The sequence below is a fragment of the Emys orbicularis genome, chromosome 8, assembly GCF_028017835.1.
Source record: "Emys orbicularis isolate rEmyOrb1 chromosome 8, rEmyOrb1.hap1, whole genome shotgun sequence".
Lineage (NCBI taxonomy): Eukaryota > Metazoa > Chordata > Testudines > Emydidae > Emys > Emys orbicularis.
The window spans coordinates 17273267-17299978 of NC_088690.1; the positions used below are offsets into that span (position 1 = coordinate 17273267).

Consider the following 26712-nt stretch of genomic DNA (forward strand, 5'->3'; position numbering starts at 1 on the left):
ACATCAGAAGCAGGAAGCCTGCCAATCAATGGGGCCACTGAACCATGGAGGTGCTAAAGGAGCACTCAAGGAAAACCGGGCCATTGTGGAGAAGCTAAATGAATTCTTTGCATTGGTCTTCACTGCAGAGGATGTGAGGGAGATTCCCAGACCTGAGCTATTCTTTTTAGGTGTCAAATCTGAGGAACAGTCTCATATTGAGGTCAATAGAGGAGGTTTTGGAACAAATTGATAAATTAAGCAGTCGTAAGTCACCAGGACCAGATGTATAGAACTACTAATTGTGGTATGTAACCTATCACTTAAATCAGCCTCTGTACCAGATTACTGGAGGATAGCTAATGTGACACTAATTTTTTTTAAAGGCTCCAGAAGCGATCCTGTCAATTGCCTGGTACTGAAGTTAGGCTTACCAGCCTGTAAACTGGTTGAAACTATAGCAAAGAACAGAATTGCCAGGTGCATAGATTAACACAATTTGTTGGGGGAAAGTCAACATGGCTTTTGTAAAGGGAAATCATGCCTCACCAATCTATTAGAGTTCTTTGAGGGGGTCAACAAACATATGGACAAGGGTGAGCCAGTGGATATAGTGTACTTGGACTTTCAGAAGGCTTTGGACAAGGTCCTTCACCAAAGGCTCTAAGCAAACTAAGCAGTCTTGGGGTAAGAGGGAAGGTCCTCTCATGGATCAGTAACTGGTTAAAAGACAGGAAACAAAGGGTAGAAATGAACGGTCAGTTTTCTTAATGGAGAGAGGCAGTGTCCCCCAGAGATCTGTATTGGGACCAGTTCTGTTCATCATATTCGTAAATGATCTAGGAAAAGGGGTAAACAGTGAGGTGGCAAAGTTTGCAGACCATACACAATTACTCAAGATCGTTAAGTCCTAAGCAGACTGCGAAGAGTTACAAAGGGATCTCACAAAACTGTGATTGGGCATATGAAATGGAATGTTGATAAGTGCAAAGTAATGCACATTGGAAAACATAATCTCAATTATACATATAAAATGATGGGGTCTAAATTAGCTGTTACCACTCAAGAAAGAGATCTTGGAGTCATTGTGGATAGTTCTCTGAAAACATCTGCAGTCAAAAAAGCTAACAGTGTTAAGAAGTACACCTCTACCCCGATATAACGCAACCCGATATAACGCGAATTCGGATATAACGCGGTAAAGCAGTGCTCCGGGGGAGGCGGGGCTGCGCACTCCGGCGGATCAAGGCAAGTTCGATATAATGCGGTTTCACCTATAACGCGGTAAGATTTTTTTGGCTCCCGAGGACAGCGTTATATTGAGGTAGAGGTGTATTAGGAAGGAGATAGATAATAGGATGGAAAAGAACATAATGCCACTATATAAATCCATGGTACATCCAAACTTTGAATACTGTATGTAGCTCTGGTTAAAGATATATTACAAATGGAAAAGACACAGAGAAGGGCAACCAAAATGATTAAGGGTATGAAACAGCTTCCATATGAGGAGAGATTTAAAAGACTGGGACTTTTCAGCTTGGAAAAGAGACAACTGAGGGGGGATGTCATGGGAGGTCTATAGAATCATGACTAATGTGGAGAAAATGAAGAATAAGGAAGTGATATTTACCCCTTCACATGACACAAGAACCATGGGTCACCCAATGAAATTAATAGGCAACAGGTTTAAAACAAACAAAAGGAAGAAACTGGTTCTTCACACAATGCACAGTCAACCTGTGGAACTTGTTGCCAGGGGATGTTGTGAAGGCCAAAACCATAACTGGGTTCAAAAAAGAATTAGATAAATTCATGGAGGATAGGTCCATCAATGGCTATTAGCCAAGATTGTCACAGATGTAACTCCGTGCTTTGGGTATCTCTAAGCTTCTGACTGCTAGATCCTGGGACTGGATAACAGGGTATGGTTCACTTGATAATTGCTCTGTTCTGTTCACTTCCCTTTGAAGCATCTGGCATTGACCACTGTCGGAAGACAGGCTACTGGGCAAGATGGACCATTTGTCTGACCCAGTATGGCTGTTTTTATGTTCTAATTTTATGCTGGGAAAACCCCAAATGTCAGAAACCTGTAGTGATGCTGAGAGTCAGGTAATGTGTAGCACACCTATATGTGTTCACAGTTGGCTGCATATAATTTTATTTTGTGTGTATTTTATTTTATTTTTGTAGAGAAAATCAGACAAAGATATGCAGATCTGCCAGGGGAGTTGCACATTATTGAGCTTGAGAAAGATAAGAATGGGCTTGGACTCAGCCTTGCTGGCAACAAGGACAGGTCTCGTATGAGCATTTTCATAGTTGGCATCAATCCAGATGGACCTGCAGGAAGAGATGGAAGAATGCACATTGGTGATGAACTTTTAGAGGTAAGTGATTCCTTCAGCTATATGATTGGGTTGGTGTCAAGAGAGGGAGGAAAGCCTGTGAACCTAGTAATGAAATACAAAATCAAGATTTGGTGCCAGTTCATGGAACTGTGGTGACTTATGCCAGCTGAGGATCAAAGAAACAGAAGAAGGTATTAAGATGACTGGAAAATAGATAACATTCACTATGCAGATGAGACAATGCTGTTGGCTGATTCAGAAGGTCTGATGAAGTTATTAGAGGTTATATGTGAATATGACAAAGAATATGGGTTAGAGTTGAATGTGGACAAGACAAAAACTTTGGTGGTATCCAATGATCCTGCAATATTTCAGTGAGCAACATAGTCATATAGTAAGTGAGAAATTATTGCTACTTAGGAAGCATTACAGAAGATGGAAAATCAGATATTGAGGTCAGCACCAGAATAGCAAGAGTGAATTCTCGAAGAATAAACATCTAATGAGAAAGGGACATAATTTCTGACTGTTTAAAAACTTATATATGGTCTGTGTTAAATATTGTGATCCATTTTACTCAGTTGTTAGAATTTAAAACATTGTCTTCTTTCTTTCTTTCTTTCTTTTTGGTGATGTCTGGTGCAAACTAACCCACAGAGCAAGTTATTCTATCAGCAAATAAAGTATTTCTTCTTCCTTTCCCCTCCATCCCTTTTCATCTTCCGGCTTGAAACACATTTCAAACCTTTCGACCTGATATTTGACTACTGCAGAGTGGCACTTAGTGCTGAGGGTCTTTTGCTATTCCCGCAGTAGTTCCCACATCATGACTGCTTTACAGGTTTGAGAAATCATTCATCCCTGTGGATGTTTCTCTTCTCAAGAAGCTTTCACTGAAGAGTAGGTGTGTGCTGACCTATTAGACTCAGTGGGAGGTGATGTTAGATCTTTCAGCAATTCTGTCTCTGTGTTGTATGAGTACTGAGTATTTTCTCTCATTTCTTAACCTGAAAAGGAGAAGTCTGACTGTCTAGAGATGCCTTGGGAGCACTTAGAATTATCTAAAGATTTGTCAATGTCTAATTATAGGTTTTCAATACTCATGCAGTGTAAGAGGCTTGTTTTGAAATAAAGTATCACTGTATGAAAATTTATCTCTGTTAGAGTGATAAATTGCGTTAAAGTCTCTGTCTCTTGCTGAAATAATGACAGGCAAATTGCCCTTTCCTGCAAATTCCTGTTGGTCCATGCTTCAGTTACTATAGAATCCTAGGGTTAGAAGGGACCGCAGGGGTCATCTAATCTAACCCCTTGTCAAATGCAGAATTTGTTGTGTTATAACTTTCAAGGGACCACTACATTTTACAGAAATGTTAAAAGGCAATTTGTCATTCTTTCTCACATTTGAGCCCTAAAGAAAAGATAATACTTTAGGCTTTGCTCGCTAAAGTCTAGTAACCTACCCACGCCTGTATTCTTTACTGACTCTCAACTCAGGCAAAACTCCCATTGATATCAGTGGATTTGTGGTTCAGGCAAAGAACTGGGGGAAAGATGGTTTCTATTAGTAGGTCTGGCACAGACTTTCTGGGTGGTCTTTTTAATCTCCATCAACTTCCTGGTGCCTCAGTTTCTCCATCTATAAAATGTGGGTAATAATACTTCCCTACCACACAAGAGTGTTACAAAGCTAAAATCATTAGTGCTTGTGAAGTCCTTTGACCTCCTCAGATGAAGCAGGGGAACTAGAATGGGCATTAAAACTTAAGACTGAGAGATGGAAACGCATGATGAAGTTGCAAGTTATTGTTTGTTTATTATGGGAGTTTGTACTTTGGCAGGAATGTAGATTCTGAAATGTACTAAGAATTAAAGATGAGTTGAACTAGACTGATAAATCTTGGGTGTGTACCAGCCCAAACAAAATGGACCCACAAATAGAGTAGGTGTTATGCTGCTCAGAGATCAGGTAGTTTTGGATGCTAGCTCCCTGAACCTTGGAGGACTTTTACACCGATATGCTTACACAGATAGGGGGAGCCTCTGAGGTTTTCGCCTGACTCCTGCGGTTGGGGCAGGTAAGGGACGGAATGGGGGGGGTTAGATTGGTCGGGGGTTGGGGGGGCTGTCAGGAGAAGGGGGTGTAGAGAGCGGTTGGGGCAGGCAAGGGACAGGGAACGGGGGGTTAGATTGGTCAGGGGTTCTGGGGGGGCTATCAGGAGAAGGGGGTGTAGAGAGCGGTTGGGGCAGGTAAGGGACAGGGAATGGGGGGGGTTAGATTGGTCGGGGGTTGGGGGGGGCTGTCAGGAGAAGGGGGTGTAGAGAGCGGTTGGGACAGGCAAGGGACAGGGAACAGGGGGTTAGATTGGTCGGGGGTTCTGGGGGGGCTGTCAGGAGAAGGGGGAGTAGAGAGCAGTTGGGGCAGGCAAGGGACAGGGAACGGGGGGGTTAGATTGGTCGGGAGTTCGGGGAGGCTGTCAGGAGAAGGGGGTGTAGAGAGCGGTTGGGGCAGGCAGGGGACAGGGAACGGGGGGGTTAGATTGGTCGGGGGTTGGGGGGGGCTGTCGGGAGAAGGGGGTGTAGAGAGCGGTTGGGGCAGTCAGGGGACAGGGAGCAGGGAGACTTAGATGGGGGTGGGGTCCTGGGGGCAGTTAGGGTGGGGGGGGACAGGTAGGGAGTAGGGGGATTCTGAGGGGGGCGGGAAGTGGGAGGGGGCGGGGCTGGGGTGGGGTTAGGGCGGCACCCCGTGTCCTCTTTTTTGATTGTTGAAATATGGTAACCCTAGAACAGGTTTTGAGACTCTGGCTTTCAGACCCTAGAAGATCCATTGGAGGAAGTGATGTCATCTGAGTCCCTCTGTTTGGCCCAGTCTCTCAGGATCAGAACAACAATGGCCAAACAGTGTTGGAGTCCCAGGAGATGGTGGGAGTGGGGGCCATGGTGGTAAAACTTGCTGCAGTGGTTGTTGGTAGACAGCTTATTCTTCTGCTGCTTCTTGATTTTCTTTTAAGTCATTCCTTTTAAGACCCCAAAAGGGAATGATGGGTGAAACAGCCCATCCTCTCATTATTTTGTCCATCAATTAGACCTAATTTCTGATGCACCAATTTTGGTTTATTGATTTTCAGTTCTACCCGTTTTGAGTTTACCAGGCACGATTTTAACACAGTCCTTGAGAATTATATTTTTAGGCCTTTTTCTTCGGTCTAACCTAGATTTTGTCTCCCTTTTACATATAATATTCATTGTTTAACGTTATTGTGACATCTTATGAACTTTCACTTACCGCTTACAGTTAGGATAAATTTGTAGGCCCAATTATTACAACAGTTCCCATCACAGCTATGTGGTAAAGACAATATTCTTATATTAATACCCACTTTTAATGTCTTCTCACTTCTTTATATCGAAGTATGAGGGGCAGAAGATCCTCTGATTTTTTTTTTTTCTGGGTTATGAACTTGCATGTCATTTACAGATTTAAGCAAGTGAATACAATGCGAGATACTTCTTAAGCTTGTGAAACCATCAGATAAAACTTCAGTTGCCCAAATCTATAGTACATGTTGCTATGCACTGGATGCTGCCTGGACTCAGCAAGCACGTCATAAAACAACATAACTATTGCCATAGTGACAGAATAAAAACCTGTGCCTACTGACCTGATAACCATCATAACCAGGTGATGACACAATTTCTTCTCGCTCTGTGATGTCTTGATCTTTTCAAGAAGACGTGTTTAAAAAAAAAAAAAAAAAATCCATATGTAGAGCCCATTGAGTCACTATGTTCATATCTACTTAGTTTTTTTTTTTTAGGGATAATGGAACTTTCTGAAGTTATTGTTAAGCATCGCAGCAAAAGAAAACATTTAACATAAGCAAACTGTAATGCAGAAAATCAAACATAGTTTTCAAGTAGCTGGCTGTGGGTTTTGATTCCCACAAAATAAAGTATGGTAAATATCCTACCGTATTTTGTGGCTCTGACATGTCTCCCATTGAAAATAAGAAAAGATTTCAAAAAGGTGGCCCTTGTTGAAATTCTAGATGTTCTCTTGCAGTTCCATTTCTGTAGGATTTTATATAATCCTTCATCACTGGGGTATCTGAGCCGCTAACATAATACATTTTCTTTCCAAAAGAAACCCTTTCCTTAAAAAAAAAAAAAAAAAAATTAATTGAGGCTGTCACTGAAGAATAACTACATGGGATAGTTGAAATCCTCAAGGGAAATATATTACTTTGACTACATTTTCATTTTTGGATAATTAAAATAATTGTAACGTACAGACCTAACTCCAGCTAATTAAATTTTGGACTCTGATACATTTGCAAAGTAGGATTAATTTAACCAGTGTAAAAAATATAAATTCTAATCTAAATAGGCGGTTGTTAAGAAAAATTGATGGCAATTCAACTAAATCCAAACTATTTATAAAACAGATATTATATCCCTAGTGAATTTTTTTTTAAATTGAGAAAAAAATAAGACAACAAATTTATCACAAATTAATAATCTGCTAATTTGAACTCTGTCTCTATGGAAGTAGTCCCTTTTTGCCAATTTCTTAAATTTTACCTTTGAGTTTAGTATACCACCTCTAGAACTGTATCTCCTTGTGTGGTAATTGCAAATAATAATAACTTGAAGCTCTTCAAACTTTGGGGTAGTGTTATTTCCTTAATGCCTGATCCTTTCATGTTCTGTGTACCTCAAATTGCTATTGACCTCAGAGGGACTTTGGAGTATACAAGGAAAGCAGAATCAGATCTTACTATGCAATATATATATATATATATATATATATATATATATATATATATATATATATATATATATATTTGGGCACTCCCAAATATCAAACTTTTAAAAGGGTGGTGAGGAAATGAAGTGTGTGTGTGTGGGGGGGGAATAAGAAATATATTTTGCAGGAGTATTTGTAAAATATGGATATGATTGCCATACAATTTGTTGCTGGATTACTTTAACCATTTGAAGAATATTTACCTGTTGATTCCTCCTTGGAAAATAACCCCAACAACAAAAACTGAATGTCTTTTAAAATGTATTGTGGGTTTTTGTTGTCCTCCGATGGAGAAAAGCGTCAGCATCATGTGACTAGCAAGTGCAACTTGATCATTATTGACCTGTAGGCCACAGTTTAGGATCAGCTGTTAAAAGCTGTGTTAGAAGTCAATTTTAGATAACTTTTCTCATGCTGAATTTTTTTAGAACTTGCCATAGATGATCATTAATTTGACTCTGAACACCAGACATTGTTTATTTTCTGTATTTAACAAAGGTTTGAGCAGTGTAGGAATTCTCTGTCTCATTTGTATTGAGTGATGGAAATAGCCACTAGTATAGGCAAAACTTAATTAAGTATGAAGCTGCTCATTTCTTGTATTAAGCATTATGCAACATGTTAATCATTTTACAGCTCTCCTGGAATACTTTCAGCTTGGCAATATTAATTCAATATAAAATATATATATTGCTTTGAAAATAAGAGTGACTAAACTGTAGAGAATTAACATTTTTCTCAATCTTAAAGCTACAGCTTCATGGTCTATCTTGAAATCATGATGGAAAAATAGGGTATTCTTCAAATAAATTCAATATCTATTTTTTCCATAAGAGAAATGATGGAAAAGCTAAATTAGTATTATAAAGTGTTACCTCTGAATTAAGTATCACATCCTGCCCTTCTCCTGCACATGAACTGATGGCAAGATAATAGCCTGGACTGTCCAAATCAAAATTGAATTTCGAGTGAGTGCACTGACAGAGGTTAGCATTGTTTACTTTCTCCTGTATGCTTCTTCATACACTATCTTACCACAGTGCATTTGTGCTTGAAACCTCTTCCGGCATACTGATGTCTTACTAAAAGGAAAGTAAAAATTTAATGTGCAATGTTGATATGCCTATTTTTAAGATCCTCATAGGCAATGGGATTTATATTTCATGTGCCCCTCATTTTCTCTCTATCGCTTCATCTTCCTTTTAGCCTGTCATCATCTTTGAAGTGTTGGATTATGCACTATAATTAAGTTCAAAACAATACATATTTAGTTTTAATTAAATACATTTGTACATGAACCATTTTTTCCCCCATTCTTTTTAACAGATAAACAATCAGATATTGTATGGAAGAAGCCACCAAAATGCCTCTGCAATAATTAAGACTGCTCCGTCAAAGGTCAAGTTGGTTTTCATACGGTAAGACCAGTTCTCATCAAAACATCTAGTTGTAGTTGAGCCCGTACATTAATAGCCTCATTTTCAGAGATGCTGAGCCCCTTCAATTTCCTTTGAAATAAGATAATATTTTTCTTAACCACGTTTCTGAGCATTGTTGAGAAGATCTCTGTAATGTTTTTTTAAATATCTTTCCAAGGATAACTGTGATGGCCTGCTCACCCTCTGGTGAACAGCTGACACAGATGCTTAGTGACTGTTTATCTGGTACCTTTGCTGCCACCATTATGTACACCAAGTATTCACTCCTTGTCTCTCTTAGATTTACAGTTAAAAGGTTTAATCGTTTCTCCCTAGGAACTGGAAACCCAGAGATACACTCTAGCATGTGGTAATTATTATGTAGCATCACTTTGAGAAGTAGCAGTTAGGTATCTAAATAACTTAGTAGCACATATCAGGCTTAGTCTTAGAGTTAGTGCAAACAAAGCATCTTATTTATTACACTAAGGACAACTATAATCTAACATGGAATTGGAAGCATTAAAGAAATAGTTTTATACACAGAAACCGCTCAACTTACCAGGTCTATGTAACTCTACCTTGAGTGTCTTAATTATTTACAAATATACATATATACTGTGCCAGGACCTGCGAGTCCGTCACTTTCTCTGAGAAACTCTGCCCTCCAAAGCCCACCGCAGTGTACCTATATGGGAAGCTTCTGGGGGCTAGGGACACCAAGCTGAGCTCTCTTCAGGTTTCCTCCTCAGAGCTTTGCTAACCCTTATTAAGTGAGCCACCCTCTCCAGGCAAGTCTATCTAGACCTTCTGTCTGACCCTCCAACTCCCTGTTCCCTGTGACTGCCCTGTCAACCTTCCCAGATCTCCCTTCTCAAGATCCACTCTCCAAATGTCACCCTGACCAATTCCCCCCCGAGGTTCCACCCTCTGGTGATGTCACTGCAGATGATGTCACCAGCCTCAGCAGTTCCTTAGCAATAACTTTGTGGAAGTCTGAGAGATGCAGGGGGCAGTTCACACCTCATAGAGCAGGGGGTCTCAAACTGGGGGTTGCGAGGTTATTACATGGGGGGTCGCGAGCTGTCAGCCTCCACCCCAAACCCCGCTTTGCCTCCAGCATTTATAATGGTGTTAAATATATAAAAAAGTGTTTTTAATTTATATGGTGGGGTCGCACTCAGAGACTTGCTATGTGAAAGGGGTCACCAGTAAAAAAGTTTGAGAGCCACTGTCTTAGAGCTCTGGTTTCAAGCTGCCTGCAAATGGCATCATTGCATCATTCATGGTTTCATGCTTTCTTCTGTAGCCATCAGGTCTAGAAACTAGGATTCTCATGTTGTCAAATGTTTATGTTGTGTATGCACATGCCTGTGACTTAATCTGGCCTGACTGGGAAGGGAAATCATAGAATCATAGAATATCAGGGTTAGAAGGGACCTCAGGAGGTCATCTAGTCCAATCCCCTGCTCAAAGCAGTACCAATCCCCAACTAAATCATCCCAGCCAGGACTTTGTCAAGCCTGACCTTAAAAACCTCTAAGGAAGGAGATTCCACCACCTCCCTAGGTAACCCTTTCCAGTGCTTCACCACCTTCCTAGTGAAAAAATGTTTCCTAATATCCAACCTAAACCTCCCCCACTGCAACTTGAGACCATTACTCCTTTTTCTGTCATCTGCTACCACTGAGAACAGTCTAGATCCATCCTCTTTGGAACCCCCTTTCAGGTAGTTAAAAGCAGCTATCAAATCCCCCCTCATTCTTCTCTTCTGCAGACTAAATAATCCCCGTTCCCTCAGCCTCTCCTCATAAATCATGTGCTCCAGCCCCCTAATCATTTTTGTTGCTCTCTGCTGGACTCTTTCCAGTTTTTCCACATCCTTCTTGTAGTGTGGGGCCCAAAACTGGACACAGTACTCCAGATGAGGCCTCACCAATGCCGAATAGAGGGAAATGCTCTTTCTCTTGAAATCACTCCTTGTAGCTCCTGTAGGAGTCCTTGGTTTTACTTGGCCTTCTACAAACCCATAGAAAACTAACCAGTTCCCATGCAGAATGGCTAATTTCTAGGGTTTATATACATAGGCCACAAAGGGATGCTGGAGAAGGATGGGTTTGGCCACTGGGAGGAAAGGCCAGGTTAGGCTGTCTGCGATGAGTTCCAACCAGCTCTCGGAACAGGTTAGGCAGCTGACTTCACTGTTAGAAATAAAGAGAACTTTTCATGGAACCCAGAAAAGTTCAGTCTTGAAGAGGGAGCCCCTTGGGGAGAGTAGGCAGGTGGGAGTATGAGGCTTCTTGCTTGATGTGGGAAGTGATTTCTTCTGAGTGGCTTTTGATGGGGCTAGAAAGCTGGGGACGGGCTCATTTTTAAAGAGGTATGCGGCAAATTGGACTCAAGGAGGGAATAAGGCCATCTTTGTGGTGGTTATGTGGGGGAGGGAATGAGATACTGCAATGCACCAAGGACCATTATATGTATCTTTCAGTTCCTAGGGATCAAAGATGGGTGTATTTCTTATGTTTAGATCTGCTCAGGAACTGAAATTTCTGTCCTGCAAAAACACTTTCATTTTGGAGAGGTGGCCGGGGGAGATTCCAAATCAGACCAGACAGTGAGATATGTGAGATTTTCACTGGGATGGACCGAGATGGAGTTTTTCAAAAATTTCTGGTCCCAGCTCTCCAGCCTTTCCAGCTCTGCAGCAGCCAATGAGCCCATGTTGCCAAGGAACTGGGGAGGTGTGCAAAGAAGCTGTCAGGAAACCAGTGAAACTTGCCTGGTTTCCCTCAAAAGATTTATCAAAATCAACACATTCCTGTGGAACCTTTTGATTTTTGCCAAATCAACATTCTCTGACAGAAAAATGTTCCACTGGAAAACTTCTGACCAGATATACTTCAATTCTAAGCAGGAAAACATTCTGTATATTATTCTGGCTGTAAATGTATTAAGACATCCTAACTTCCTCCACCATAGTCCCAGCCTAATTAGAGCTGCCATTCTTATAATTTGCGGGGAGGAGGGGTTCTGCTTGTATCATTAGAGTGAGGACTGTCTCTTGCACACAGTTCTGGCTGTATACACTTTAATACTCAGGAATGATTAACTTAGGACAAATGTGTCTAGTCTAGTTGTGGCTTGCCTCGTTTAATTATGCCCATACCAATTGATTACATGGACTTCTAACCCATATATATTTGTGTGGCATATCCTATAATTTATATAATTTATTCATAAATACATATTATAATTGATGTATAAACACATTTGTGTGTGTTTATACTCACACATCTGTCTTTGAGGCACAGTATACACAAATATAATGGAAGAGCTGAGTTAGTGCAATGAAGAATGAGTTGCTGTACTTGGCAGTGCAGAGGATTCAGGGGAGATTAATGACTTTGCCTGCAGCTCCTGTGTAACTTTCCCCAGCTATTGAAAATTAAATGTCACATACAACAACTCACTCTTCATTAGTTAATTGCATGTGGAATGTGTGTCTGGTGTGAAAGCTCCAGAGGCTGAAGCAGAACATATGAAACTGAACCCCAGAACTAGATTTAGTGCTGACTGTCAGGCCGTGTCTCAGAAGAGCAGATTGCTTGCGAAATCCGCCACACTGCATCGATCAGACACACTTTTCTTTGAACTTTCTGTAATTAAAAATATCACAAGGCTCCTAATAAAGGTATCTCACTTGCTGCAGAGTCACTTTGGATTTGAAAATTTCTAGCATGTGTTTTGGATCACATTTAAAAGATATTCATCTATAAAGGCAATAGAAGTGCTTGCCTAAATCTTCCTTTTTTTTCCAGTTTTGGTCATCTATGAATGAATCCACTGGAATGAGAAGAGCTTCTTTTTAAAAATAACAGTTTCTCAACTACATGCACTGAATTGGATTTGCTGTAGCCATTGAATTTGTTCCTGTTACTGTCTCTTGGGCTAGAAAAGGTGTCATTTTAAAAGTTGTTTTCCAAGTTGTAAACATATGTAATGTCTTTAGACTTCAGCAGAACAAGTGTCTTGTCACTGCTGTCTGCATTATATTATGGTGCATTGACAATGGATGTATCTGTCTGCTTGACCTGAGCACCCTTTCAAATATTAATGGAAAGAAAGCCTCTTCAGGGGAAAGTGTTATTAGCAAACAGAGCAGCAGTTGCAATGAGTAGGCAGTAAAAGAGGGGGGGGGGGGGGGAAACAACCGCAAACTCACTGTGTCTAGATGTACACTCACCCTGTAAGTAAACCAAATACACTACAAAAGTTTGTTTCAAAAATCCTGCAAAAAACAAATGTTACAGGCTCGAAGTCTAGTTAGACTATATTATACAAGAAACCATAAGCTATTTAATATAAACTGTTCTGGGCCCAATCATCATCATTATATTTCCTGAAACCCTCTTCTCTATCTTCTCATTAAAAAAATCCCCATGTCCCTCCCCTTTCTACTTGGTTGTTTATCTTTTCTTATTTAGACTATAAACTCTTTGGTATGTGATTGTGTCTCAGTTTGTATGCGTATACGCTATTTTTTCATGTGATGACACAGCTTCCAAATTCTGTCAGCCCCAGAAGTGGTTCAGTTTAACAGGTCTTTGGAAGCTTGTTTGCTCACTTCTTTTAAAGGCTTTTTCTTAAATCTCTTCCCCATAATATTTCAATGAAAAGATTGAAACACAGCTAACTCATACACCTCGTTGCTAACCATATTGGGATTGAAGAGCAATAGACATCTTGAGTCTCGATGCATCTTTTCTGTCTGCACATACAACAGCTTTGTCAGCTAAAAATGCAAGCGGTGACAGTATTAATGACTGCAAACTGTGCCGATGGGTTTGCTGCTTGGATGACTTCAGCTGTGTCCCTCTCAACATTAAGGATCTGGAGAGAGCAGAGTGTTATTGCATTTATTATGGTTGAAAACTGGGGATGTCTCACCCACAGATAGCAAAGAATTTTATCTATAAAGTTTCTCTTGTTAGGAGTTTCTGGTACAGCTCCACCTTACCTTGTTGTACCAGAAAGTCAGAACTAAATAACTGAAGTGATCAAACATTAAGTTGCACAGAATAGCAACTTCAAAGCAGATGAACTGGCCTGTTCTCCAGTTGGATGTCATATGGGACCCTATAGATTGGTATATTACACAGGTGATGAGAATCAACAGCCCCAAGAATAGTGATTCATCCAATGTAATAAACTCAAGTAGAAGCAGCAGCAATAGTGGATAGTGTTTGACTTTCCAGTGCGGTCCCTAGTTGTGAGCTTTCCTTACAGTGGAATTGGGTTACGTATAGCCAACCCAGTGTTGCTGAAACTAACAAGCTCTTTGTCTCCTTTTACACTCCATTCACTCTCAGCAACAAGAATCTAACACCATGCTTTCAATTAGCCCACCACTAAAGGCACTGGGAAGTCTCATCTCTCACACTGCAGTTGGCAGTCCCCATGGCAAGAAGAGCCCTGTGCACTGGTGCTAGGGTGACCAGACAGCAAGTGTGAAAAAATCAGGACGGGGGTGGAGGTTAATAGAAGCCTATATAAGAAAAAGACCCAAAAATCGGGACTGTCCCTATGAAATCAGGACATCTGGTCACCCTAACTGGTGCTAACGTCACCTAAAGAACCAACCACAGAAATGAGGCATAATGGATCCCTCAGGGTCCAGTGGATGAGAGTGAATGGGTTGTAAAATGAGATGAAGAGCTTGGACATTTTATTGCATGTATAGGGTTGGATGAGCCAGTCATGACCATAGAAGAAATACAAGGTGTCTTCAGCCTTTCCATTTGTACCAAGAAACAAATCCCAGCTCAAAAATTAAAGTGCAGTATGAAAAACTTGTCTGATATTTTCTCACCTCCAGATAGTGTTAAAAACTGCATTACCGCCCCTTCTCGAAACTTTTGCTGTTTAGACAAATTGCTGTAATTGCAATGAGGAACATAGAAGTCCCATTGTATTAGAAAGTTTTTCACGCTAATTTGTGACCTTTTCCACTATAAAGTTAACAAGTTGTTTCTGGCCAAACTCCAAAACACAGGCCTTAATGCAGCACTGTTTCCCAACAGCCTTGTTAGTTAGTTACATAAACTTGTAATAGCACATGAAAAGTTCATAGTTGTATTATCACTGTGGTTTTTATTTAGATTCAGCACATGTTGCTATTGCTTGGCTTTCTCCAATAACAAACTGGAAGACATTCAGCCTGTAAACATAGTTTGTTGTTGTTTTAAAAAAAAAAAATCACCTGAGCATTGTAAAAAGAAAGTATAATCTTTTTGGGAAGCAGAGCTCAATTCAAGCATTGCCTCTAGTTTGTTAAATAACATTGTACCATATTGAGTGGTAGGCAATGCTGTTTTCTAGCTAGTATGGCAAATGGGGTTTGTCTTTGTGAATCCCAAGTACTGGAAACAATAACTATCTTGGCTGGGATTTTTAAAGGAGCCTAGAAGAGAGAGGTGCTCAAATCCCATTGGAAATTCAGTAAGAATAAAGTAGCTAGTTTCCTGAGGCTTTTTTGAAATACCCAGCCTTAGTCCCCAATGGGTGCAGTTTGCCAGACAAATTTTGAAATGTTACTTGACAGTAATCTGGAAGAGTAGTGGAAATTTTACTCTGATATCTAAAATATTTTAAGGTATTTTTGTTGGGAGATTCTGTCGGGCTTTGCTTTCCAGAAAAGATCAAAAATGGGCTGATGCCAAACACTTTATTTCCAGGTTTGAAATTCTCCCATTGCCCCATATATATTTTTTTTAACTTCCTCCTAGGCTTCTCCTGTTTTGGTACTTATATATGATGAGCAAGTCCATATGTCCAGGAAGTTAAGACATTCATTCTCTTATTTTTAAGATTGCAATGACCCAGCCTACTCAGCAGCCCAGATTAAATGTTCATTTTAAATGATTGTCATAAAATAAGCAGCTAGTTAAGTGTAGACTGGAAAAAAAGGGGAAAGGATGAGGGGGGAGGGATAGCTCAGTGGTTTGAGCATTGGCCTGCTAAACCTGGGGGGGTGAGCTCTATCCACTCAGGGATCTGGGGCAAAAATCAGTACTTGGTCCTGCTAGTGAAGGCAGGGGGCCGGACTTGATGACCTTTCAAGGTCCCTTCCAGTTCTATGAGATAGGTATATCTCCCAATGCAGTAGGAAAAAATCTTTCAAGCTGATGCATAATAGCAAAGAGTCACTGGAGGGACAGTTGTTAGAAGCAATATGCCCCTCTATCAGCCTGACCACTTCTGTCTAACAACTGTCCCTCTAGTGACTCTTTGCTATTATGCGTGTGTGTATTTGTGTGTGTGTGTGTGTGTATATATATATATTCAAATTTGCTTCCTGTTAGGGAGAGGAATGTCTAATGGTTTATACTTAGTGTGGTGAAGAGGAGGGAAGTATGGTAACTTGCTCAAACAGGCATGTGGGAGAGAACTGGCCTTGCCAAAAGTGCAAGCTTTCTGCCACTTACGCATTGGCTTCAGTCCGGCTTGCCTTGATCCTTTGCACTGAGTTTCTTATCGCTTCAGCACTATGAGATAGTGACTGCTATTGACATAACCAGTCAGCACTCTTTTATCTCTGACTAAAGTGAAAACATGGGAAGCCTTCCATCCTAAAGTGCTTCACATCATATAGACGTACAACACCACTGAAATGCAGACACGTCTTTGGTGTGAGTTCAACAATCGGGTGGACAATATGCACGCAGTATCCTACACAAACTATGGAGGAGAGTTGGAATAAGGACAGTGGCATAAAATTATGGGATGTTTAACATCCTTGCAAAATGGAGAGACATTTAGTTTTTTAGGTTATATCGGCAAGACGAGCATAGTGTGTAAATTGCATGAAAGTTGCTTTGACCTTGAAAAAATGAAGGACTGTCTCGACCCTGATGAGATGTGAACATGTGCTTCCAGGAAATCTATGCACAAGTTGATGTTGGGCAATATTTTGCATAAAGTGGTATCTTAGAACAGGTTTCTTAGTGGTAACCATAGTAACGAATGGCTCATGTGCTGAATTTTCATTTGCAACCACTGCAATTCAAACGTGATGCTCAGACCACTAAGCATCTGCTCCAACATCAAAAGACGATGATAATTCATTTTAATTTTAAATAAATTCCTGTTTTAATCAAGGAAGTTTCTGGGAGTGGAGTGCAAAAAGCAATTTATTATTAGCACTGTGATTTTAAAATATGCTCCCACTTTGAAGCAGTCTCCGTTGAAGAAGTATTAAAGTGTTTGAATTTGTACAGTTATAACAGGGATAGATTACAAATTGTGACTTTTTGCAACCCTGTTTTCCCCCCCCAGGAATGATTGTAATTTTTTATTATATGGAATAAAAATTATCATCTGTTTAAAATGACATACATTTGTAAACCTGATGATGGTGTATGTAAGTAAAAACAATTTTATAATATTGATATTAAGATTTATGTTTAGCAATGTTTTAGAGTTATAACAGCATTTCTCACAAAGATTAAGATGTATGCATTACCATCAGGCTATACATTTTGCATCATGAGCTGTAGATTATGCTAACTTTCATGCTATTAGTGCTTATGTAAGACTTTATCCATTGCTGGGGGGGGGGGGAGTGGCTGTATAACCTGAATTAATAGTAGGCAAAAATTGCTAGGTTTCTTAGACATCTTAGATTTGCTGATTAATTCTCATATGTGAGAACTGCTGTGTAATTGCAGTGTACCATTGTGAAAACAAAAGCAGGAAGAAATGTCCTTGCCTAATATGCTGTACTGGTACAGTAATACATGCGTGGAAATCGTGATGTGAAGATGAAAAGAAAATCTGATGCTGCTCCTTATGTCAGATTTCTGGCATGGCCTCCTGCATGCATGAATTGGTGACACTGGTCATTGGAGCGCAGATATTAGCATATTTTCTGAGTGCTGCGAAGCTTTGAGGATGGCCAGAAGGAGAGGCTGAGAGAGCCTAAAAGTGATCATGATCAATATAGAGACTTTTTTTTTTTTTTTTTTTAACAGCATGGCTGCTTGGTTGAAGATAAAGTAAATGTGAATTCACCAACCTTTGCATGTAGGATTTATCAGTTCAAATGCCTATGATTGCGTTCACCATCTTCTGCTCTACTGAGGGGTGTTGATCTAGCATTATCTTTCTGTCTGAGTAATCGGGCTATCCTGGATTTACATGTTTAACCCTTTGAGGGATAATTGACAAACCATACCCATGTTTTTCCTCCAGACATTTACATTCTAAAAGTGATTTTATAATGTACATTTGTCTAATGTCTTATTTCTGTAATTAAAAGAAAGAAAATCTTGTGCTTAAGACCCTGGAACGTGGGAGAACTGGGTTCAATTCCTGGAGCTACCACAGGTTTCTTGTGTGACCTTGGTCATATCACATAATCTCAATCCTCTGTCTGTAAAGTGGGAATGATGATGTTTCCTTTTATCTGTCTTGTCTATTTAAACAGTCCCAATGAGCTTACAGGCTATGGTTATGGAGCACGTAGCATAATGGGGTCCTGATCTCGTTTGGAGCCTCTCTGCACTGTTGTAATATAAATAATAAAAACATTTTTTTTGTTGTTTCATTTGTACAGCTTTTTAAAAGCAAAACTGGAAATCTCCCTTTTTTTCTGTATGTCAAATACTTCTTTAAAGCAATATAACAGCATTAGCTACAGTCTCCTTGGTTATGTTTTATTAAGATCACAAAGGTGTTTACCTAATTTCTTCAGCCAATTTTGAATGTCACTCAGGACATCCTCTAGCAAGGCAGCATGAATATCTGTCAGCCTTCCATAAAAACATCTTTGATAGTCACAAAGTAGTCAGTTGTTTTAGGAGCACATAGTCATCCAAGAGGAAAAAGATACTTCAAATTATTATTTAAGTATTATCTTTGAGTAACAATGCATTAATACATAATGGATTTAGTGTTTTGTATTAACTGATTCCCCACCCCTCGTTAAAATAATGGTAAGTTTGTTTCAGATTTTCAGAAATGTATACAGCAAATATGAACTGAAAAGAAAAAGCTATTTTACTAACACAGGTAGTAGATACAATAGTAATACCTATATGCCTGATAGGTGAGTGCATTAGACATGCCATGGATAGATACTAGGAGCCCTTTTCTGAAGGGATTTTGAAATGTTTTTATGAGCAGGAAAATAAATACCCATGCAAAACACTTTTTAAAGGTTGTATTTTCATTTCCCATTTACTGTTCTCTAATACTATTGAATTGCTCGAACCCTATTGAACATAAATTAAATTATTTCCAAGGTGACATGCTATGATCATATATTAACTAATAAGGGATGCAAACAGAAGTGAAAAGTGTGCTTTTCTAGGCTCCTAATGTTTTTACATAAGATATATTTTACTAATAAACTGTACCTAAAAAAATCATAATACATGAGGCAAGGACCAACTCAAAAAATAGTTTAGCCTTTGTGTATGAATGTGTAATAAACTGATTCTGCCTCTTTTGATGTTTCATAGAAATGGAGATGCAGTTAACCAAATGGCTGTTACTCCTTTCCCATTACCTTCCAGCTCCCAGTCTTCCATTGAGGTAAGATGTGTTTTTTGATTAGGACTTACTAAATTAGATTAATCATAATTAGTACAATATACATCCAAACACCTTGTCTGATTAATCCCTGAAAGCTAATATGCATTAGGTAGGAACTGGATCAAATGTGTGTGTTTTCCCTTGTTTTTTAAATGAAACAATTGGCGTGGTGCTAGGTGACAAGATATTGTCTTAGTTACTGTGATACAGCAGGAAAATAAATCATTGAATGAAAGTCTTGCTGTCTCCGGTCACGATTATTTTTGAGAGGGTTGAAAGTTTTGTGGTGGGGAGGTGTTGCCTGGAACACAAGTGAAATCTGAGGATCCTCCCAGTGAAGAAATTGGCATTTTCTGTGGGAGACATGCAGGGAGACATCTTGTAAGTGAAGGCCAAGCAGGGCCGCCCAGAGGATTCAGGGGGCCTGGGGCAAAGCAATTTCGGGGGCCCCTTCCATAAAAAAAAGTTGCTATACTATAGAATACTATATTCTCGTGGGGGCCCCTGCAGGCATACTAAGGCCAAGACGTCCCACCAGGTTTTGATTCCTTCAAAGGCATTAGAAGTAAATCCAAGTAGCTGAATTTAGAAAATAAACATTAAAGGCCTGACCAATGCCCCCTGAAGGCAATAGAACAGGGGTCGGCAATGTTTGGCACGCAGCTCGCCAAGGTAAGCACCCTGGTGGGCCGGGCCAGTTTATTTACCTGCTGACGCGGCAGGTTTGGCCGATCGCGGCCCCCACTGGGCGCGGTTCGCCGTCCCGGGCCAATGAGGGCGTCAGGAAGCCGCGGCCAGCACATCGCTCGCCCGCGCCGCTTCCCGCCGCCCCCATTGGCCCGGGACGGCAAACCGCGGCCAGTGGGGGCCGTGATTGGCCAAACCTGCCGCATCAGCAGGTAAATAAACTGGCCCGGCCCGCCAGGGTGCTGGCAAGCCGCGTGCCAAATGTTGCCGACCCCTGCAATAGAACTATTTCCATATTTATTATTTGCATTACAGTAGAGAGGTAGGTCCCAACAATGATTGAGGGCCCTGTTGCACTGAGCGTCATACAGTTACATGGTGAAAGATCATCCCAGCTCCTAAAAGCTTTCAATCTAGATAGCCAAGATACTCAAGGGTGTAAGGGGAAACAGGCACGGTGAAATAACTTGTCTGTTTGGCATGACCAGGAATAGAACCCAGGTCTCCTGATTCCCAGTCCTGTGACCTAGCTATTAGGCTATGTATACGATTTACAGCCATGCTATATACTACATTTCTGTAGTGGAAATGACAGTATGTTACTATATCTGACGTATTAACATGGAGTTTTAGTGTATAGTATCATAATATGCATCTTAGCAATTAAAAGCATATGGATGTTTCTATTTGTTCTCCTCCAACAGTAAGAGCTTCCTCAGTGTGACAGTGCTGTTCTATATTATGGTTGTTGCAACAGCCCTAATGTGACTCTTTTTATCCTTTTGAGCTTTATGAATGCAGTGTGGTTACTACACAATGCAATCTGGAATGTTACCACATCGTTATCAATTTGATGTCTCATCATAATAATATAACTGAGAAATATGGTACTTATTTGTAGATATAGCACATGGCTAGCCTTGCTGCTGCTTATTAATTCTATATCTTCTTGAGCTAATAAAGCAAAGCAGGTTTAATGAGTCAATTGGGGCTTGGTCTAGCCTTGAATTGTAAAATTCTGGTCATTGGTACATTTGCTTTTTGATATTTTAATAAGCATTATTACAATCATGCAGCCTTAGCTCACGCTTTGCAATGTTAGATGGAACTTCCGGAGCATGCTTTTTGCAGTTTTCAAGTTACAGTAACATTTAAGGCCATTTATTGTACATCCATGATGCAATTCAGGTGCTATTATGCTGTACAGAAAAGCCACATTAATTAGCTTTTGTTTCAGGGGAACTCTTCAATTAAAACCCTGGGTTTCATTTATCTATTTTGTAAAATAAGAATATTGCCTTTTGAACTGATGCTTCATGCTCCTTTGGGTCCTGGCCAATGGGGCCAGAATCCTTGTTCGTCTGCGGTTTCTATGGACCAAGCCTTTAAGTTCACTTTAAAGTTTTCTTGGTCATTTTGTGATGACCTCAGTAGCTGCTGTTGCCCCCTACACTATAGCTAGAACGCCTCCCTTCTCATGTTGGTAAATAGTAAAGGTAAGACAAGTAATAACTTCAGCTGCTGTGTTCTTGCACCCTCATGGTATTACCTGTTACCCTGCCCTTGAAGGGTTCATTCCTGTGGAGCTGCATGTTTAAAAACATTCACTGAAAGGCAATATAAATTTTGAAGCAGCTTTGTGCAAATGTACATTTGGGGGAGAGAGGGAAAGGTTTGTCATTTTATTTGAGTGGTTGAATAGCTCAGGAACTGGTAATAGGTATAGAGCCTTCTACCTCTAGTTTTCCATTTACAATCTAATTTAAGTCATCAGACTAGAAGTTGTTTTCATGTGATAGTTGTGCCATATCCCATGGAACTCTGTTTGGTAGTCTCACTCCAGGTTGCCATGGTCAAGTGTTCATATCACCAAAATCTACCACTATGCAGGAACCAAAGAATTCTGTCCCTTTTGCTATTTGACCCTTAAAGGTAGACCCAATAGATGGGTAAAGTTACGTGCAGTGAAGGGACTTTTTTTTACATATTTTGTGGCTAAATGCAGGATTTTGATTTCCAGGGCTATCCATCAGACATTTGACACCACTTTAAAAAATACTTCAAATGGTTGTCATAATTATGTAGGGCTTTATATTACATTTTTTGCATTTGTTCATATCTTAAAATGTAGACCATATTATGTACTTTCAGAGGAGAGACTAAGTAGATGTTTAACAATATATGTGGCTTGTAGTTTGCATAAGAATTGTTGTATCTTATAAAACAGGCCTGGAGAGACAAGGTGGGTGAGGTAATAATTTAGCAGTATGTCATGATGCCTACATAAATACAAAATACTATTACTAAACAGAATTAATGTTGATCTCTTCATTTTGGTTGAAGTAGTTTAATGAGAAAAATGGCTGACTAGCAAACATTCCTGTAACATGGGGACATGTTTATTTCTGTGAAACCATAGGACAGGACCACAATAGACTTAGTACTGGTACAAAATGAGCTAGTTAAACCAAAATATAGTGTATAAGTCTAATAGAAGTTCTGTTTGCAAGAACCTGAATATATCATAAAGCCACCTCTTACATAATGTTTTGTAACTGGGATGAGGCATTGTTTGTGAATATTGAATGGACTGAGCCTCCTAAAGAATGGAGAGAAGTAGATTACCTCTTCAGATGGCAAGATGGCCATTTGCATAATTCCCATTTTACCTGTTCAATGCCTAACAAGAATTTAGAATAGCCTGGTAAAGAAGTCTGCTAGTGAAGATCTTTGCAGGAAATTGGATTGGTAATATATAGTTAATTTTGGTTTGTAAGGAAGAGTGCGCTTGGGATGTAGAGCAATGACTTGAATTCATTTGAACGATTAAAAAAAAAAAAGAGAGAGAGAGAGAGAGAGGAACTAGCCCGAAAAACAGCCTTCGTCTTCAGGAGCTGGGTAAAAGGAATAAAATTCTCAGGTAAAAACATATCACATGTTTGCTAGGGAAAGAAAAGAGGCTAAAGTTTTTACTTCTATACTCTTGGTTTGGAATGTTTTTTTTTAAAATACAATAGCCCTTTCTTTGGCATGTGCTGCATCATTTTCCAGTCATGATTATGCTCTCTATATATATGTGGAAAGCACAAGTCACCATGGTATCTATGCACCAAATACAAAAATTAAGTTTCAGCATTATTTTGGTAAGACCATTTTCTCTGCTTCAACTCTGGTAGCGTTGTATGTTCCATTGCCTCTTCTTGGTGTGAGACCTCTAAAGAAGGAAGAAAACTCCTCATCTGTCATATTACTGCCTCTATTGTGCAAAGGGTGTGTGTTGCATGTGCTCTAAAGGAGGTAAAACGTGCTCATCTTCACCTATTACAGAAGGGAGTTCCATAGCTGAACACCATTCAGTAAAACACCTTTTCCTCCTGGTTCATGAGCTTCATCCTCAGTAGGGTCAGAATAGTTGTCCCCTAAGTGCTGATTTCAATATTCATGGAGTGATGTGTAAGAAGAGGTGGTCCTAATGTAAATTGATCCTCGACCAATAAAGACCAGCACTTGCCTTCTGAAACTTGTAACACTGATTTTAATCAGTGATGGTTCATTGTGGATCTTCTTCCTTATTTCAAACAAGCATCACATCAAATAAATGCTGTCTAATTTTATCATGAGCTATTTAGGGGTAACGTTTTGTTTTGTTTTTTAAAACAATCTCTTTACCAGGATCACAGTGGCACTGAACATGCAAGCAGTGAAGAAGATTGCAGCTCAGAAGTTGTCATGAAAAGCTTGACTGATGATGAATGTATCAAAATGGTAAGTGTCACTATCTTTAAAGAAATGTGTTTAGTCCTCCACAAAATTCAAAGCTTGAAAAGTGCTAACATAATGGGTTTGAGACACTCCCAACTGTGGTGCAAGAGCACGAGTACCAACCTCAGGGCAGACTGTTAAAACACTAGGGCACAAACCCCAGATTGGTCATGAGTCCTAAACTTAGATTTCACCAACCAGCTGCATTAAGTGCAAACTCCTCAAGTGTATTAACAGCCTAAAACAAAATCACAGACACTTCCCTTTGATACTCTGGTCTGTCTTGTCACCCAGGTGAGGTATCTTTGTGATAGATGGCCCTTAAACCCAAGGATCACAGCAATATTCATTTTACTCCTAGTCTCAAAGTACCAGTCACTTTCCCAATACCTTGGATCTCACATGGAAGACAACACTTGTAGCCATTCCTATAATAAATTATATGGAGATGTATTAAATAGGAAAAGGAAGCTAGTTATTTACATGGTTAAAGCAAGTGAATATAGACACATGAATTAGTTAGGTTTTAAGTGGTAATAGAGGCTTCTATAACCAGCAAGCTCAATTTGTCCTTTAGGGTTAACCCAGAATAAGCAGATGGGGATCTCTTCCTTATGCCTAAGAAACTCCTTGCTCTTCCAAAATCCCTCCAACACAGAGATCCTTAGTTCCTTTCGTTTGGTGTTTTTATCCCCCTCCTGCCATATGCGCTCAGTTGCAAACTCAGTTGATGAAAATAAGTCATGCAAGTGGACTTCTCTCCCCCCTCCCCCCTGGGGGGGAGTGGGAGAAGGGTTGCAGAACAACTCTAAGAGCCTTAAGTACAGTGTTTCTCAAACTATTGTACTGGAGACCCCTTTCACATAGCAAGCCTCTGAGTGCGACCCCCCCATTATACATTAAAAACACGTGTTTATATATTTAACACCATTATAAATGCTGGAGGCAAAGCGGGATTTGGGATGGAGGCTGACCGCTTGAAACCCCCTGAGGGGTCCTGACCCCCAGTTTGAGAACCCCTGCTTTAGTACTCTTGTTGACAATTCCTCAATCCAGATGTAGGGAGTTGCCAGTTGTAAGATCCAACCATGGCCAGTCTGGTATCAACGGGTTTCCTCTTTCCGGATGGGTGTATAAGGAGCCTCTCTCTTCACACTAATTAATGGCCCTCTCCTGTATGGTGATTCATGCAGTCATAGAGGCTTGTAATACATCCCTTCAAATATTACATTGCAATATGGAACGCAGATATTACAAGTCAGATTAATGAACACAGCAACTCACAAACATTCAATAGAATCCAAACACTTTCTTATAATTCTAATACCTATCCTATCAGTATTAACCCACAAGTGAGCCAGACAGATTTCAGCTATGTATATATCAGAGTTCAGCAGAGACATGGGGACTTTGGCATGAGCTGGTGCCTGGTCTGCCAGCATCACAGGGCCTCATTCTGTTTTCACGCTATTGTAGTACAATTGAGTTTTAGTGAGTAACTCCTGATTTATCTAAGCGAGAGGAAAATCAGGTGTATGATTTCCTACACCTGTTCATATGATTGAGATGTAAATACAGTTTGTTCTATATTGAGGTACAGCAGTTGCATGCAGCTCCCTGGTCCTTCTCTTGAGCTATACTCAGCAACAAGGAGTTCACATCTACTTTTGTCGACAATATCTTCCGTGCCCCAGAAAAAAGCTTGTGGCTGTAAATCACACTCATATTTATATCCTAGCTTCATAGATTTTTAAAATCAAAAGGACCATTATCATCATCTAGTCTGTCCCTCTGCATAACACAGGCTATAGAATTTCTGCATCAAATCCATAATTTCTGGTTTAATGTGGCTCTGTCAGAGTGTGTGCTGTAATAAATATCAAACTCTGCATTGATACGTGGTGGTGGTTGTTTAATGTGTTAGGATTGTGGGTTATCAGAAATCTAGAATTCCTGGGGTTGTGCCTTAATCTTCTTTTAAGGCTCTGTTAGAGGTTAAAATAGAGAAATCCTAAGTATGCTGAGGAGTGACTAACCCACAGAAACATAAAATTTCTTGGGACAATCATTTTGTCTGCCTCCCAACCCCCAACCATCCACCCCACACAACAGTTTAGTATAGTTCTTCAGGTAGTGCATTAATTGAGACATGCTATTTATGCATAATCTATGTAAGGTATTTTCACTGAAGGAATGGCTTTTTTGTTTGTTTTGGGGGAGTTGTTTTTCTTTTGCTTCACAAAGTCTTTGGTTTTTGCAAACCTATTTGTTTTTTGAAAATATTTGAACATTACAAACAAATACTTGGAACTCCACTGAGTTTTTGCAAAGAACCAGAAGTTGATATAGTATTTGAGCATTGAAATCAGCCACCGAGCTAACATTGGTTTGTTTGTATTCCTGATTGACAAAGCACTCATGGGTTGAATTTGTGCATTTGAATTGTCCAAACCACCCCAGAAGTTCTGCAATGTTAATGGGCTTGAATACAAATGAACTGGAGTTTTAATGCATGAATTCTAACTGTAAATGCAAATTTTTGTTACTCTACCTGCCTTATTTGGCATACTGCAGCTGGGAAACTGAGATACAAATTAATATGAAAAAAATACACACAGTCTGAAGTGGGTGAAAGAGACAAAGAACAGTTAGGAGAAAAGCTTGGGCTGATATTACGGAGTGGGTTACAGTGCAGGAGATGAGGGCAAGAGATGTAGTTGGGGCTGGCATTTTGGAATTCTTTGAAAATTAGGAGGTGAAGCATGAGTTTAATGTAGAAGAGTGGAAGCTATTTCAGAGATCCAAAAAAGGAGCGAGGAGGAAGATGTGGCTGGAGCAATGGGAAAGGAAGATTATGTTGGCAACTGCATTTTGGATGTAATGGAGCAGAAAAGTTGGGAATTGGGGAAACCAGTGAGGACGAGGTTGTAGTAATTAAGACAGGAAGTTATGAAAGCATGAACTAAGTCATTGACAGTAGGGGTGGACAGGAATGGATGAATGAGGGAAAGAGTCCAAAGAGAACAATGGAAAGATTTGGGGAAAGAAGGCATCAATATGATACTCAGATTATCATATCATTATCAGACGGGAAGGATGTTCGTGTGTC

At 40.0% G+C, this 26712-nt stretch overlaps 1 protein-coding gene across 1 annotated transcript in view; it reads left to right on the forward strand.

The window, feature by feature from the left end:
- Nucleotides 1-26712, forward strand: part of PATJ (PATJ crumbs cell polarity complex component) — a 210458-nt gene that overhangs the window by 132465 nt on the left and 51281 nt on the right. Inside the window, exons 29-32 of the mRNA XM_065409300.1 lie at nt 2176-2372; nt 8467-8558; nt 19082-19154; nt 23514-23606. Of these exons, the coding sequence (XP_065265372.1) occupies nt 2176-2372; nt 8467-8558; nt 19082-19154; nt 23514-23606 (455 nt within the window). The remainder of the gene's footprint in view (nt 1-2175; nt 2373-8466; nt 8559-19081; nt 19155-23513; nt 23607-26712) is intronic.